The 15,031-nt window shown below is 34.7% G+C and overlaps 1 protein-coding gene across 1 annotated transcript; it reads right to left on the reverse strand.

Moving 5' to 3' along the window:
* Positions 1 to 11,828: 11,828 nt before the first annotated feature.
* LOC107815452 (zinc finger protein JACKDAW-like) lies at positions 11,829 to 14,599 on the reverse strand. The gene is made up of 3 exons (XM_075243463.1): positions 14,089 to 14,599; positions 13,587 to 13,986; positions 11,829 to 13,407 (listed from the first exon to the last, which is right to left on the reverse strand). Exons 1-3 carry the CDS (start codon positions 14,207 to 14,209, stop codon positions 12,372 to 12,374), a joined length of 1,557 nt encoding a protein of 518 aa, XP_075099564.1. The 5' UTR covers positions 14,210 to 14,599; the 3' UTR covers positions 11,829 to 12,371.
* Between the last annotated feature and the right edge of the window lie 432 nt (positions 14,600 to 15,031).

Genomic DNA, 15,031 nt, shown 5'->3' on the forward strand with positions numbered 1-15,031 from the left:
AATATGTTTTAAAAATATCTAATGTATGAAACTTACTCGCACATAGACAATGTATCAGTACTTCTAATGGGAAACAATTACTACACCATCTCTTTTGTAAAAATCAATACCCATCAGCCAACTAATAGGCACCACTGGCATATGCTCTCAATTGGATTCTATCACCTTCAACTTCTAAAGAACCAAACACCTATAAATAAATAAAGTCAAATGGAAATGTTAAGCTAAGACAAGAACTCAAATGATAAAATCATTCTCAAATAGACACATTCTAGCACCTAATGAAATAAGCAATGAACTCATTAATTTCTCATCTTTAGTTCAGAAAAATATTTGTAACTAATCTTTTTCTTTTTTTAAATTCAATTAAAAGCTATATTTTTAGATTACTGTGAACAAACCCAAACCCACCCTCATTCATGTACTTTTAAAATAATCTGAAAAATATTCCAAAACGATATTATAATTTAAACTTAGACATTACTCTAGTAACTATATCATAAAAAATATGGCATAATTCAAGGAAACTCTAGTTTTAGAAGATGTTTGTTTGCGGTCCTAGCAGGATTATGCTTGCATTGTTAAATTTGTAGCTACTTTTAAATAAAGACTACATTATTTTACAGTTCTCAAGGAAAGAAAGTTTGTAAATACATAGTACCAATCCATATTAAAAAAAACAGATCTGAAAAATAGACCAAACTAACAAAAATAAACCAACTCAATATTATCTTTTAACAAGCTCATTGTTTTTAAGACGAAATAAATAAAGACTTAGGTTTAATTAGACTATACATGCACAATAGAACAACAACAATTTTTTCAAATCTAGGGTTTGAAATAGCAGAAAATCCCTAAATTTTCAAAAATCAAAATCGAAAAAGGAGTGGGTAAGAGAGAGAGAGAGAGACTTACCTGAAAATTGAGTGAGGTAAAGAATTCGTCGTTGGTGTGGAGAGACAGAGGGAGAAAACACGAAATAGACTAAGAGAAAATTAAAAGGTTATGTGAATAATAATAAAACTTTCCCACTATTTCCGTGGAAAATCTCCATGGGAAAGTTTTCGTTCACACAAATTTTTCAAAATTCAAAATTCAATTTTTTTTTATTAAGCACAAAAATTCAAAATTCAAAATTTTTCGTTCACGTACAGAATCTGTGGGAATATTTGAAAACGTTTTTTTTATTTTTCCTGGGAAATTTTTTTAGTTTTATATAATTATTTTTTTAATGACTTTTCCCACCGAATCTGAGGGAACTAAATTACGCATTTTTTGCGCAAAAACGTTCCCACGGATAGTCAATGGGAAACGTTATTGTTTATTCGTGAAAAAGAAATTTCACTTTTTTCATTGAATTTCGGTGGGAATTACCACTAATATTTTTTCCGTGGAAAAATGCTGTGTTTCTAGTAGTGTATTGTTCAATTTAGAGTTAACTTGAAGAAGTCGCAACAGCCTGTGGCTGGTTGCTATAAGGGTTAGAGGTAATCCTTAGGTTTGCAAGAGTTTGTAAACTTTGTTGTTGGCTCAGAGTTATAGTGAAGTGTTTGGAGGAAATCCTACTGGGTAGTAGGTCGTGGTTTTTTCACCTTTTGAGTCGGGTGTTTTCCACGTAAAATTTCTTGTGTTCTTTACTTTCTGCATTATTTATTCCGCAACTATAGTGTAAGGAACATATAGAAGAAAAAGGTCCTTCGATAATCTAGTGCACGCGATAATTGGACACCACACAAATCACCCCTCTTGTGTGATATTGAAGTATAAAATATCAAGCATTGATATATTAAAAGATCAAAGTTCAACTATGTTAAGACTGATTTATGCCGACTTAACTTGAAAATTAACATAAGAATTAATGATGGTTAAATAATTGGTGTTCGTTCAATCATTTGCTAGCTGGAACTTAGTCCACCTGATCATGCTTTTGGTATGGCCTAAGAAGATGCAAATCCAAAGACTGCCTTCCAATGACTAAGTAATGAATTTGAGTTCAAAGTTGAGACCGTCACATTCTTAGAACAAGAAACTACTACACGTTGACAAGGGAGGCCGTCAATAGTGCATGATCACAGGTGCCAATCAAGTTAATGCCAAACCAAGATGAATTCCGATACCTAAACTGTCACGAACCAATTTTCCCTCCGTTGGATATTGTGATGGCACCTAGTATTAGGGATTAAGTAAGCCTAACAATAATTAAAACAACAATATTATTTAAATAGAATCTCTTAAAATTTTCAAAACCGGTAGTATAAGTCATAAGCTCTACTGAGTGTTTGCTAGAAAACTTCTAAATACAACTGTCCAGAAATAAGAATAAACAGTGCAAAATGAAAACTAGAAGGTGACTCTGAAGCCTGCGAACGCAGCAGCAGGTTTACCTTGAGTCTCCACAGCAACAACCCACACAGCTAGTTAACGAACAAGTATCTGGATCTGCACAAAAATGTGCAGAAGAGTAGCATGAGCACACCACAGCGATGCCCAGTAGGTATCAAGACTAACCTCGGTGGAGTAGTGACGAGGAACAGTCAAGACACCCACTGGTCTAATAAACCAAACAGATATAAGTACATGAATAACAGAAATATGATGTCAACATAGGGACTATGCAATATGGCTCACAATACAGTAATGACATTAAAGCAAGAAAACAACAAGTATCAGCGGAATATCATGAAAATGACGTAGACAAAGTGAACGGAACACGACCTAAATCCGGACTCACGAATACAGCAAGGATAAGTAATAACTCAGTAATTACAACCGCTTTTAGATAAGGTTTTAGTCAACAACTCCACGAGGTACCGAACCTCGGACAATTCTCAACTCACGGGTCTCAAACTTGAACCCTAACACTTGGCATCCTGTGCCCTCATAACACCTCATAACCACACTGACGACTCACGTGCCAATAGAGCCATTCTCACATATAAGACAAGTAAACAAGGGTGAGCATCTATGCTCAACAATATCAAGAACACCTCTTATCCGATAAGAGTGCTTAACTACATGTATGCTTGTGCAAGTGTCCTAACATAGTCCATACCAGCAAATAAGCATAAGGAAGAAGAAGAACGGACAACACGTAAAATACTTTCTCACAACTTTCACAAGATAAAGCTCACACAGGTACGTATACCACTACACAAATATCAACAACAAGAATGCCCCCAGGCCATAAATCATTACAAATCAATCCCTGACACAGTCCACCTTGTCTCGATACGTGTATAATAGTAACATAAATGCCCGCCTTGTCTCGCCACACGTGCATAATAATATTTTCACCTTGTCTTGCCACATGCGCAACCCACACACATAAATATATCCCACATTGTCACGCCGCATGTGCAAATATCAATAGTAATAATAGCATTACAGAAACCTCGTGCAACCCCATAACAACAACTGCACGGCAGAAACCTCGTGCATCACAATAATAACAACCGCACGGCAGAAACCTCGTGCATCACTGCAACAAATACAACAACAACAATGGCAATAATACAAATTATGACAAGTAAATCAACTCAAGAACTTTTAAATCACAGGAAAATATGGGACCAAATCACAAAGAATAACCACAGTAAAGAATGCTAGGCGTAAAGAGAACAACTCAACAAAGGGAAACTAATGTGTATCAACGATCCCACAATATATATTTCAACAACAGGAAAACTAACACGAGTCAAATAATTCCAAATAAAATAAGTCGACTAAGATATAGGATATCTAAAACTTCTTTTAAGGTTGAGAAATTTCTAAGAATTTTTAACAATTTAATTAAGGATAAGTAACGAAAAGATAATCATAACCTCAATTAAGGCTGAACAAATTATAGAATGAAATAATACAAATTCCAACTAAAGATAAGCAGTTATGAAAAGATAGTGTGTCTATAAAAGAGATAACAGTTTCAATTAAGGCACATATGAATCAAGTAATGATAATAGTGGAACATGAAGCAATTTATTCTAATTAAGCAGGTAGATGTGAATCTAGTAATTAAGATATATATATTCATAACAAGAACAATTGTATATTCAATGAATACAAGGACCTAAGAACCCTAAAAGGCCAACTTTCCACAAATAAGTCTGTGCACGCACTCATCACCTCGTGCACACAGGCTAAAATCAGCATAGAAGACTCAAATAGGGAAAGTCCCCCACACAAGGTTAGGCAAGATACTTACCTCGAACCAAGCTCAAACAGTCCGTAAGAATGCCCCTTCCTCAATTATCCGACTCCGAATGGTCCAAATCTAACCAAACACAATTGCATATCATGAATACAATGATAATAGACTCATCTAATTAATGAAATCAATATTTTTACAAAAATTTCGAAATTTGCCCTAAAAGGTTAACCCGGGCCCACGTCTCGGAATCGGGTAAAAATTATAAAATATGAACACACATTCACTCACGAGTCCAACCATATAAGAATTACTCAAATCCGACTATGAATCCCCTTTCAAAACTCGAAATCTTTATTGAAGAAGTTCTTCCAAATTTTCCCAATTTCAACCCCAAAAATCTTAAACTAAATGGAGAAAACAACTATAGATTAATGAAATACAACCAAAAATGAGTTAGGAATCATTACCCCAAAGCTTCCTCTGAAAATCCCTCGAAAAATTTCCAAATTCCGAGCTCTCAAGTCCATAAACGAAGAATGAAACCAAACCCTCGAATTTCTCTTTTCTGCCCAGGCATGACCGCACCTGTGACTAATTAGCCGCATTTGCGCGACCGCGGGTGCGCATGTCCAACCGCACCTGCGCTTCCTCTCGTTTCTGTGTGCCAAAATCCTCTTCTGCAGAGCCGCTGGTGCGCACAAATTCTCCGCACCTGCGGAGACTATCAAGTCTAGCTCTTCTCGCACCTGCGCCTCAATCTTCGCATCTGCGGGCATCGCAGATGCGGAATTTTCCTCGCACCTACGACCCTAGCACTCCTCTACTTTTTCGCTTCTGTGCTTGCCTCTCCACATGTGCGCTCTCGCATCTGCGGTCTCTTTACCACAGGTGCGAAAATACCAGAAGCCTGAAGACTTAGCAGTAACACAAATCAAACTTTTAATCCGTTAAGCACCCGAAACTCAAACGAGCCCCTCGGGACCTCAATCAAACATACCAACCAATCCTAAAACACCATACGAACTTAGTCGAGCCCTCAAATCATATCAACTAATGTTGAAACTACACATCGCACCATGAATCGAACTTATAAATTTCAAATCTTTCAACTTCTAAAACTCGTGCCGAAATCTATCAAATCAATCCGGAATGATGTCAAATTTTGCAGGCAAGTCCCAAATAACATAACAGAGCTGTTCCAACTCTCGGAATCGCATTCCGACCCCGATATCAAAAAGTCCACTTCCGGTCCAAATCTCCAAAAATTTGACTTTCGTCATTTCAAGCCTAAATCAGCTACATACCTCGGATTTACAGACCGGACACGCTCCTAAGTCCAAAATCACCCAACGGAGCTAATGGAATAGACAGAACTCCATTCCGAAGTCGTATTCACATAGTTTCGACTACGGTCAAAATCCTAAGACTTAAGCTTCCGTTTTAGGGACTAAGTGTCCCAAATCACTCCAATACAACCGGTAACCGAATTCAACTACGTACGCAAGTCAATACACATAATATGAAGCTGCTCAGGGCCTTATGCCACCGAACAAGACTTAAATTCTCAAAACGACCGGCCGGGTCGTTACATAAACTTAAATGGTTAATTCGTCTATATCCCTGCTTCAATTTAAGCGGCATGTAACTGCATTTTCTACACATACTCGGGCCGTTAGCCCACTTTTTTCTCTTCTTCTTAGTTGCAAAATAAATTTATTAAATTTATTATTGTTTTGACAATTTGATGATTAAGGGTTTGTTCTTTATGATATTTGAAAGTTATATTTCAAATTTGAGCTCATTTGAATTAGATTTGAGCGTTAAATCATGTGTTAGATTGTAGAAATTCGATAAACGAGTTTATCTTTCAAAACTTAAGATTTAAAATCTAAAGTTGCATTAAAGAGATCGAACTACTTAAGATTCGAATTTTTGAAGTTGCACTTGAAATATAGAAGAACTTCCGATTTGATTTCTGAAGTTGCATTGAAAAGATTGAACTACTTCATATCCGAGTGGGTACATTTTGTAATTTTTTGTGCAAGGCGGGTATAACTTCAATAGTGACCACAAAAGTGAGTATATATGAAAAAAAGGATTTTTTACCTCATATAGCAAAGGTTGATACCTTATTTATTTTAAATAAACACCCTTTTAAAAATTTATATTCCATAGCTGCCTTTTGATTTTTATAGCCAAATATCTATTTATGGTCACCTCCTACCCTTAAGCCATAAAATACGCTTTGTATTATTTTTCTCTCATTTTTTTAGTTTTTTCTCCACCATCTCTCTCTCTCTCTCTCTCAAAGCCATAAAACTCATGGATTCTCTCTCATCAGTTCATCTATCGACCGTTCTTCCTCCTGGAAAGCATCTCCGCCACCACTACCATCAGCGGCGAATCTCCGCTCTTTCTTCTCATGCCAAGCCAAAATCATCGTTTCCTCAATTTCGGATACCAAGAAGTTGTAATAGAATGAGGTCTATGGTTGTTTGTTGAAAATTGAGTAGCGGAGGAGACAAAGAAGAAGAGGAAAGTTTGAATGGTCTATTGTGCTTCCTAGATCTCTTTGGACTGGATTCTTGATCGAAACGAGAACAATGATGTTTCTAGTCAGAACAATGGGTGATGTAATTGAGTTATTTGAGTTATATTAGGAGTCTATTGTGTTAATTGATTCACTTTCCGTTTAAAAACAGCTGAATAGACCACGATTTGCGCTATTTATGTTACTATATTCACAAATACATATCGTGAATACAGTCGAATACAATAATTGTCTAGCTGGAATTCCCTGTTTCACGCCGAGTTTTGCTACTGTATTCCTGAATACAATAGCTTAAATATATCGAATACACTCTAAAAAAACTTAAAATATAGCTATAGAAAGTAATATAGTAAATGATAGCTACAACTAGCTAATAACCACTAAATAATAGTGGTTTGTGAAAACTTCTCATGAAAAAACCCCCAGCCCACTTCAAATTTCATTGGGCTTTTAAGGAAATTCAGTTGGTTATTGTAAAAATTGCGTGGGGTAGCCACTTTTTAAAGTGATATTTACTTTTTATCCAGCATTTTTAATACAGAGCAAAAGTAGCCACTAGTTTATTAAAATTAATATAAAAAGACGGTGTTACCCTTTCTTCTATCTCTTTTCCTTCCCAAACGGAAATGCAGTGTGTATACCGGCGATTACGTTTCTTCTCATTCTCAAGAGGATTCAGTTGGAAGTTCTAATGTTAAAATGATTCATGTTCCACACTAGTCTATACTCTATACTCAATATGATTCTTTTATTTTTTTCTTAAGCTTGGCACAAATGTTTATTAACAGTCTCTTTCATTTGGGGCAAGTACTTCTATAAGATTCATTTTTCAGGATGAGAAAATAAATAAATAAATAAATAAAAGAAACCGTGTCCTTGGTTATCGGAATAGTTAAGGACATGTAGTCCTTAACTTAAACTTACAAGCTCAAAAATTAAGAACAACTAGTCCTGAACTTACAGTAACAAGCTCATAAGTTAAGGACACTTGGTCCAGAACTTAGAGTTGGAGGTTCAAAAATTAAGGACACTTGGTCCTTAACTTAGAGTTACAAGCACAGAAATTAAGGACATGTAGTCCTTAACTTAGAGCTACAAGCACAGAAATTAAGGACAGGTAGTCCTGAACTTCGAGTTCCAAGTTCAAAAGTTAAGGACATGTAGTCCTAAACTTAGACTTATAAATTAAGGATAGCTTGTCCTGAACTTACAGTAACAAGCTCATAAGTTAAGGACACTTGGTCCTGAACTTAGAGTTGGAAGTTCAAAAATTAAGGACACTTGGTCCTTAACTTAGAGTTACAAGCACAGAAATTAAGGACAGGTAGTCCTTAACTTAGAGTTACAAGCACATAAATTAAAGACATGTAGTCCTGAACTTAGAGTTACAATTTCAAAAGTTAAGGACATGTAGTCCTAAACTTAGACTTATAAATTAAGGACAACTAGTCCTGAACTTAGAGTAACAAGCTCATAAGTTAAGGACACTTGGTCGTGAACTTTATGAGCAGAAGGGTATTTTCGTCTGGCCGGGTAAAAGTTTATTAAAGCAGTGGTTAAAGACTAAAGACATTTTAAAAAGTGACTTAAAAGTAAATACATGTCTTATTTCTGGCTAACGGTGCACTTCCCCCTTGGTTATTTCTCCCGGCCCAATCAGAAAGGAAGGGAAGAAATTATAGAAAGTAAAATTGGAAAAGTTATTGAGCAAACCTATTTGACAATGAAATGCGAGATGGAATTAACAAAAATTAAAATGATTGTGTAATAGTCAACAAGCAAGGAAAGAACAGTCAACGAAGCTAGGAAAGAATTAGGGGACACTATTTCTTTACTACGTTTAAATTTCTGAGGTCGTTGATACATCTCCGATTGTCAACTTATGAATATATATAGTAATACCATTGAACAATATAGCCCTTTTCCCTCTTGTGTTCAGAAAAAAAGTGTAGTCTTGTTCCAACAGTAAAATAGGCAGGTAAAGATAGGTTCTATTCCACGCCATTTCGTCTCCCACACAACGCCCCCCTCTAAAAAAAGAGAAAATTTAGTACAAAATAGTGAAAGAAAGTAAAGAGTCAAAGAAGGAAAAAGAAATTAAAAACAAGAAGAAAGAACATTGTTCCCCTAATCTAGGAGAATGAAAGTGAATATCGATGCTACCTAATATATATACAAGTACAGGCAGCTTTGACTACCTTAAACAAACCGCAGTGTGACAATTAGTTCGAACTTCGAAGCAGTTGGTTAAACAATTGTCATACTTGTACTAAGTAGGGGCTACGACTTTAATTTTATGGTCTACTCTTTCATTCTTCTCCCTCAATTCTCTTTCCAACTTAAGTATATATCTCCATGCATGATTTCAATTCCATGCACATACGTTCTCCTTAATTACCTGAACAAAGCAGTGCAGAGAACCAAAATCGCGCTTAACAATTAAATTATCCCAAGGAAAAAAATTAACTTCGTCTATCAAAGTGAGATAGAGTTCAAACCAATGCTTATTATACTTTTGAGAATTTGAAGCCCTCCCTTCTTAAATAATGATGGTGGTCACTGTTCTCAGTATAGGTGTTAGCTGATTTTTGGTGTTAATTTATTAAAATAATATAAATAAATTACATACTCTTGCATGTATTTGAAAAACGTAATAAAAGATAGGCCATTTGACTCTCTAAATAGAAACAATTATCATTATTCTTGGGATGATGGGAGTAATATCTTATTTTCTTTTCTTTTTTTCATCAGGGAGTATATTTTCTCAAACAGTATAACTTTTACGGATGCGAGCTCTGGCAGTTTTAATTTATAGTAATTAAAAGGCGGAAATAGATGCTTCCTGAATTGTTAAGAAAAATGATTGATTAATGTGACATGATGATGACATTATAAACAGGGTTTAGGTGTTTTAAAAAGTGGTATATTTGTGATAAATAAACTAGATAATCAAAATTTGTCTTTTGGCTCATTAAGCTGATCAACTGAGCTCAAGAAAGAGCTGGAATGATTTTGATATATCTTTCCGTTTACTGCCAAAGCAAAAGACAAACTAGTTAGCAAGATCAGAAAGGTATATATTCTACCTCTATGAGAGATCAGATCTAAAAGACCTAATTTCACCTCGGTAACTACATTTTTTACCATTATCACAATAACCTTGGCCTTTCCGGCCTTAAAATCTATGTTGTTTAGATTCTCTAAAAAGGTCGCGTGTCAAATTTGTGAGGTGTTTGTCTTGATTTTTTTTTTTTTTAACCATATTTGGTTTTTCTATCTCTTCAAGGAAAGGGCAACATATTCACCATAATTGAATTTTCTTTCCTGTAGAAGGAAATTATAAATCTCTTCATATAGTCCATTTTCTAGTAGGAAAAAGTTTGGATTTCTATATATTGAGGATCCTTCCTTCTCATTCGGTAGCATCCATAATGTAGCCATAAGGGGTTTGGGAGTCTTTGTTTATGAGAAGAATTTTACGGGACAAGTGTTAGTGTGCCACTTGTGTTTGCCTCTTTGTGAGATTGTTCTCTCGATATTTTGTACTCTCTTTTATATAGTGAGATTGCTCATCTCTATTGTGGATGTAGGTCCATTAACCAAACCACGTTAAATATTTGTGTCTCTTTTGGTATATTTCTCTTTTGTTATCTGATTTATCGTCGTTCATTGTTTGTTTTACTAGCTTCCACATGACACCCGATTATTTCGATTCTAACAAGATTCTCCACAAATTATGTATCTTTGGAGAATTCAATAGGGTATGGCAACATTTTTGATGAGTACGTGTAATATAGCTTAAAATCATGAAAGTTCAAAGCGAAATATATAGCTTAAAATCATGAAAGTTCAAAGCGAAATATATGCAGTACCTCGGCCGAGAAAAGGTGTAGCAACGTATTAAATTTGATAATGGAAAGGAAATAGTAATTTCTGTAATTAGGAATCTAAATAATATATCTTAGAGTAAATATTTCTTAAAATATTTCTTTACACTAGCTATACAATTTCAATAATTATACAAAGATATTATTATATTTTCCGGTATTAGATCAGATTTGCTATAAAAATTTACCTATTGTAACAAGTGAAACTTGATTTGATTGTGTAGAAATCCTGCTTTGTCAATTGTTAGTTGACAAAACATAAAATTATTAGGAAAATATCATACACGAAATAAACATTTCTGTCTTTCGAATTAGCATGCAAGTATATATATATATATATATATATATATATATATATATATATATATATATATATATATATATATATATATATATATCTTAAGATGTATATATAGTATATCTTACGGGACATATACCATCACTTCCAGGTTCGTAATTTGTAGTTTCCAGAATGGGCACACGATAAAGACACACAACTACTTGTTATTAAGGATTCAAATGCTCCGAAATATTAGATTGTCAATAAGTAAAAGAACAATGGTTATACATAAACAAAATCTGGCAAACTGAAGAAATCGTGACAAAGAAAAGAGGCGATGCGCATCGATATTATAATAGTTCAAATTTCACTTTGATCATATATATATCACAAAAACTATACTGATCATAATTTTACTACAAAACTTATTTAAACATGAACCCCACTAAATATTTGGTACATCTAGCTAGGTAGAACGGAACATTGATGCTAATCCTATGGAGAAATCAAATAGAATGCTCCCAGCAATTAAAGAATAGAGTCGAGGAGAAAAGACATGTCAAAGAACAGAATCTTGTAATACTTGTGAGAGAGCCAAGTAATGAGACCAAATTAAGACGGCTGCCAAACTATTGGTAACCCTTCATCGTATTCTTAGAAGTTTAGTTCAATGAAGGTACAAGACATGTCAACATGATAGGAAAACTAATTAGATAAAAAGTTTATACATAATCATGTTACTTATTAGGTAATTACATATAAATCTCTTCATAAACATTAATCAAGATTCTGATAAAATGAGTAACTAATCTACTATCACAAGTTAGGATTCACTAATGGTTTAAAAAATATTTACGCAATTAGTATATATAACTTAAATTCATCTAAAAAATAAGAAAGATAACCTGCCATAACAGATTAAAACCCAATGATAGTATAATTGTTTTTTGCACAGTGAGTATATGAGTTAAATCTAAAATTATAATACCAACGAAATTATTCAAAAAGATTCAAAATGTGGCAGTGAACCCGGAGAGTCGCAGTTTTTGCAGAAATCAATTGAACACTCAAAAGGGAAAAAAAAATGTAAAAAGACAGTAATCTTTCTACAAGCAGTAAGTAACACAATGGAGGAAAAGCCTGACTTGTGATTGTCAAGTCGCTTTTATCAACTCTCTTCCAACATTCAGTGGCCCCCATTTCTCTGGCAATTCACAAGATCTCTCAAAATTGCTGCACCTTCCTTCCTCCTCCTCTTCCTCTTTCTCTCTCTTAAAGATTGAAGCTTAATTTGGCCTTTAGATTCTGAACATTGTATCATTCCATTATAGTGAAAATTCTTGAACTAATTGCTAGCTCCCCCATAAGTTTGGACCTTTTTTGTAGTATATGAATCCAGAATTTAGAGCTAAGTAGTTCATAATGAGTATGATCTTATACCTTTTTAACTTTTTTGCATATGTATACATAAGTCGAGTTGAAAAAAATAACCCACCTTGATTCGTCTCAGTGACTTCCGTTGTACTGGCTTAATCCCATGGCTGAAGTTGAAGTATTCCCAAACTTGGCCAGCTCATTTTTGGACAAAAAGGGCCTGTTTTCATTCCCTCCTACACCAAGAAAATCTCTTGTTAAGCTTCCTTCAATAGCTTCATTTCCACTCAGGTTTACTTGCTTTCCTTTGTTATTCAGCATCAAGAAAGGATTTGAGTTCTTTGCACTTGAATTACCCTCTAATAAACTCGAGTTCATAAGATCCCCACCTAACAACAGCCTATTTCCAGCTTGATTATTATTATTATTATTATTGGTAGTCGTCAAAGTTGAAACAGCTGATGGAGGTGAGTTCATCATTAATCCATTCAAATTCTGATCAGCTGCAAATTGTCCATTGTTTTTAGAAAAAGATGAACCCATCAGCCCAAATCCATTGCCAAAGAGGGCCGAATTGCTTCTGGTTGATCCCATTTGGGCTGCTTTTTGCAAAAGTGCAGTTGCCGACATATGAGATGGTGTTGTTGTTGTTGTTTCTTGGTGATGACTGTTGTAGTACATTGAACTTATTGTCTCAGACAAATTTCTTTTGTTCTCTTCTTCCTCCTTTAAAACTCGCGAAGGAAGGGACGAGGTAGACCCAAAACCAGAATCATCACCACCACCGTTAATGAACCACTGTTGATTATTATGTGGCGGCGCCATTTGCACCAATTGATGAGGCAAGTTGCTATTAGAGCTTGATGATGCTACTAAAAAATCATTGGGGTTATTGCCTGAATTTGGATTAATATTATTGTCCAACCAAAGTGGTATTCTTGGTTTTTGTCCATCAACATTGAGTTGATTAATTGCGGGATCCAATCCAAGTCCCATAAATTCAGGCCTAAACAAAGAATTACCAAATTGGGGATTTCCACTAATCATTCCCCCACTGAGCAATTCATTTCTGAAGTTAAGATTTGTTGTACTTGGAACTGATGTAAATCTTGCACTTTCTTCTGCTAACGCATCACAGAAGGCTCTGTGTGTTATAAAGCTGTCCTTTCTGTTCAATTTTCAAGAAACCAAAAAACAATCTTGGTTATTAGTTGCATTAAAATTCAGGACATAGATTAACTTCATTTATTTCCACGAGTGAGTAATCATAGGACAAGTCCATATTCTCTATTGTACTAGATGCAATAAATTTCAACTAGAAATGCTAAAGATGTTTGATTTAGTTACCTGGAGAAGAGAGTTCCACAGTCACATTTATATTCTCTTGTACCACAAATCTTAGTATGAGCTTTCCAATCAGATTGAACTGCATATTTCTTGGAACATTTCTCACACTTCCATTTCTTCTCACCATGTTTTCTTGAATAGTGTTTTTTAATACCTGTTAAATCCCCTAGAGCTCTTGATGGATCATGGTGGATACATGTCTTTTCTGGACAAATGTAAACTTTCTTTTTGATCACTTCATTTTTGTTTCTTTGCTTGAGCTTCCATGGTAAGTTGTGACCTCTTCTGTGGAGCTGCAAATTCTGGTCCCTTTGAAAACCCTTATTGCAGATTTCACATATGAATCGATTCGTCGCCATCAGTGACTTGGGTGATAGTGCTATCACTTCTGCATCTGGATCTGTTCAACATAAAAAAAGAAAACCAATTATGAGAAAGCAAGAAAGGGTAAGTCTGGAAAATAGTCTTATATGTTGATGTAAAGCAAAGCATGCTAAATTACCTGGTTTTCCAGGGAGGTTTCTTTTTCTCTTGGCAGATGGATTTGAATTAGGGTTTGGATTATTACTAGGGTTTGGATCTTGAATGAAAGGTAAGGAAGAAAGTCCATCATCGGACATCATTTTTGCAACTGAAGTTTGGAGTGAAGATAGGGGAGAAGAAGGAGGAGGAGGAGGAGTGTAACTAAGAAAGAACCAAAACAAACAGCTCAGCTTCAGAAGAAACCAAAGATTTGCTGAAAACAGCTAAATCCCAAGATTATACTACAGTGTGTGTGAGGTAAACAAAAGTTAAAACCAGACAAAACAATGGTTACAACTGCATGATTCCTTCCATTCACAGAAAGACTACTAATTTCTTCTTCCTCTTCTTTTGTTGTTACAGAGGTTCTCTACTATTACTTTGTCTTTGAATCTTTAGCTGCAAAACTACCATACAATATTATGGCAGCTTAGCTTCTCTCTCTCTCTCTTCCTATTTTATTCCTTATCTTACACGGCTTTTCTCTCTATAGCTAGTCGGTTAGACATAGACTCAAGTGGACCACTTTCCCCTCCTTCCTCCCCCCCCCCCCGCACCCCCCACCCACCCAAAAAAATATTGTAAAAAAGAATTGAGTTTAACATTCTACAGACTGATTGACAGTGTAAAAAAAGTTTGCACTACTAAGTCGTCTAAAAATAATTTAAAACTATAGAAATAGACATGTAATTACTTGTTTAAATATATTAAATTATACCAATAATGTGAAAATTCTTCAACTTAATAGTATATACTCCCTCCATTTTAATTTATGTAAACTATTTCTTTTTTAGTCTGTGTCAAAAAGAATGACCAATTTTCATATTTGAAAATAATTTACTTTTTATACAATAATTTATAGCCGCACAAAATATATGTGTCTCATATTAATACAAGTGTAAAAGTTTTTTCTTTTTTTCTTA

The sequence above is a fragment of the Nicotiana tabacum genome, chromosome 22, assembly GCF_000715075.1.
Source record: "Nicotiana tabacum cultivar K326 chromosome 22, ASM71507v2, whole genome shotgun sequence".
In the NCBI taxonomy this organism is placed as follows: domain Eukaryota; kingdom Viridiplantae; phylum Streptophyta; class Magnoliopsida; order Solanales; family Solanaceae; genus Nicotiana; species Nicotiana tabacum.

Bases quoted from the DNA above. Each gene is read 5' to 3' on its own strand.
- LOC107815452 (XM_075243463.1), bottom strand. From the start codon at position 14,209: ATGATGTCCGATGATGGACTTTCTTCCTTACCTTTCATTCAAGATCCA. The intron at 13,987-14,088 runs GTAATTTAGCAT...TATGTTGAACAG, and splicing joins AAACCTCCCTGGAAAACCAG to ATCCAGATGCAGAAGTGATA. The intron at 13,408-13,586 runs GTAACTAAATCA...AAAATTGAACAG, and splicing joins TGTGGAACTCTCTTCTCCAG to AAAGGACAGCTTTATAACAC.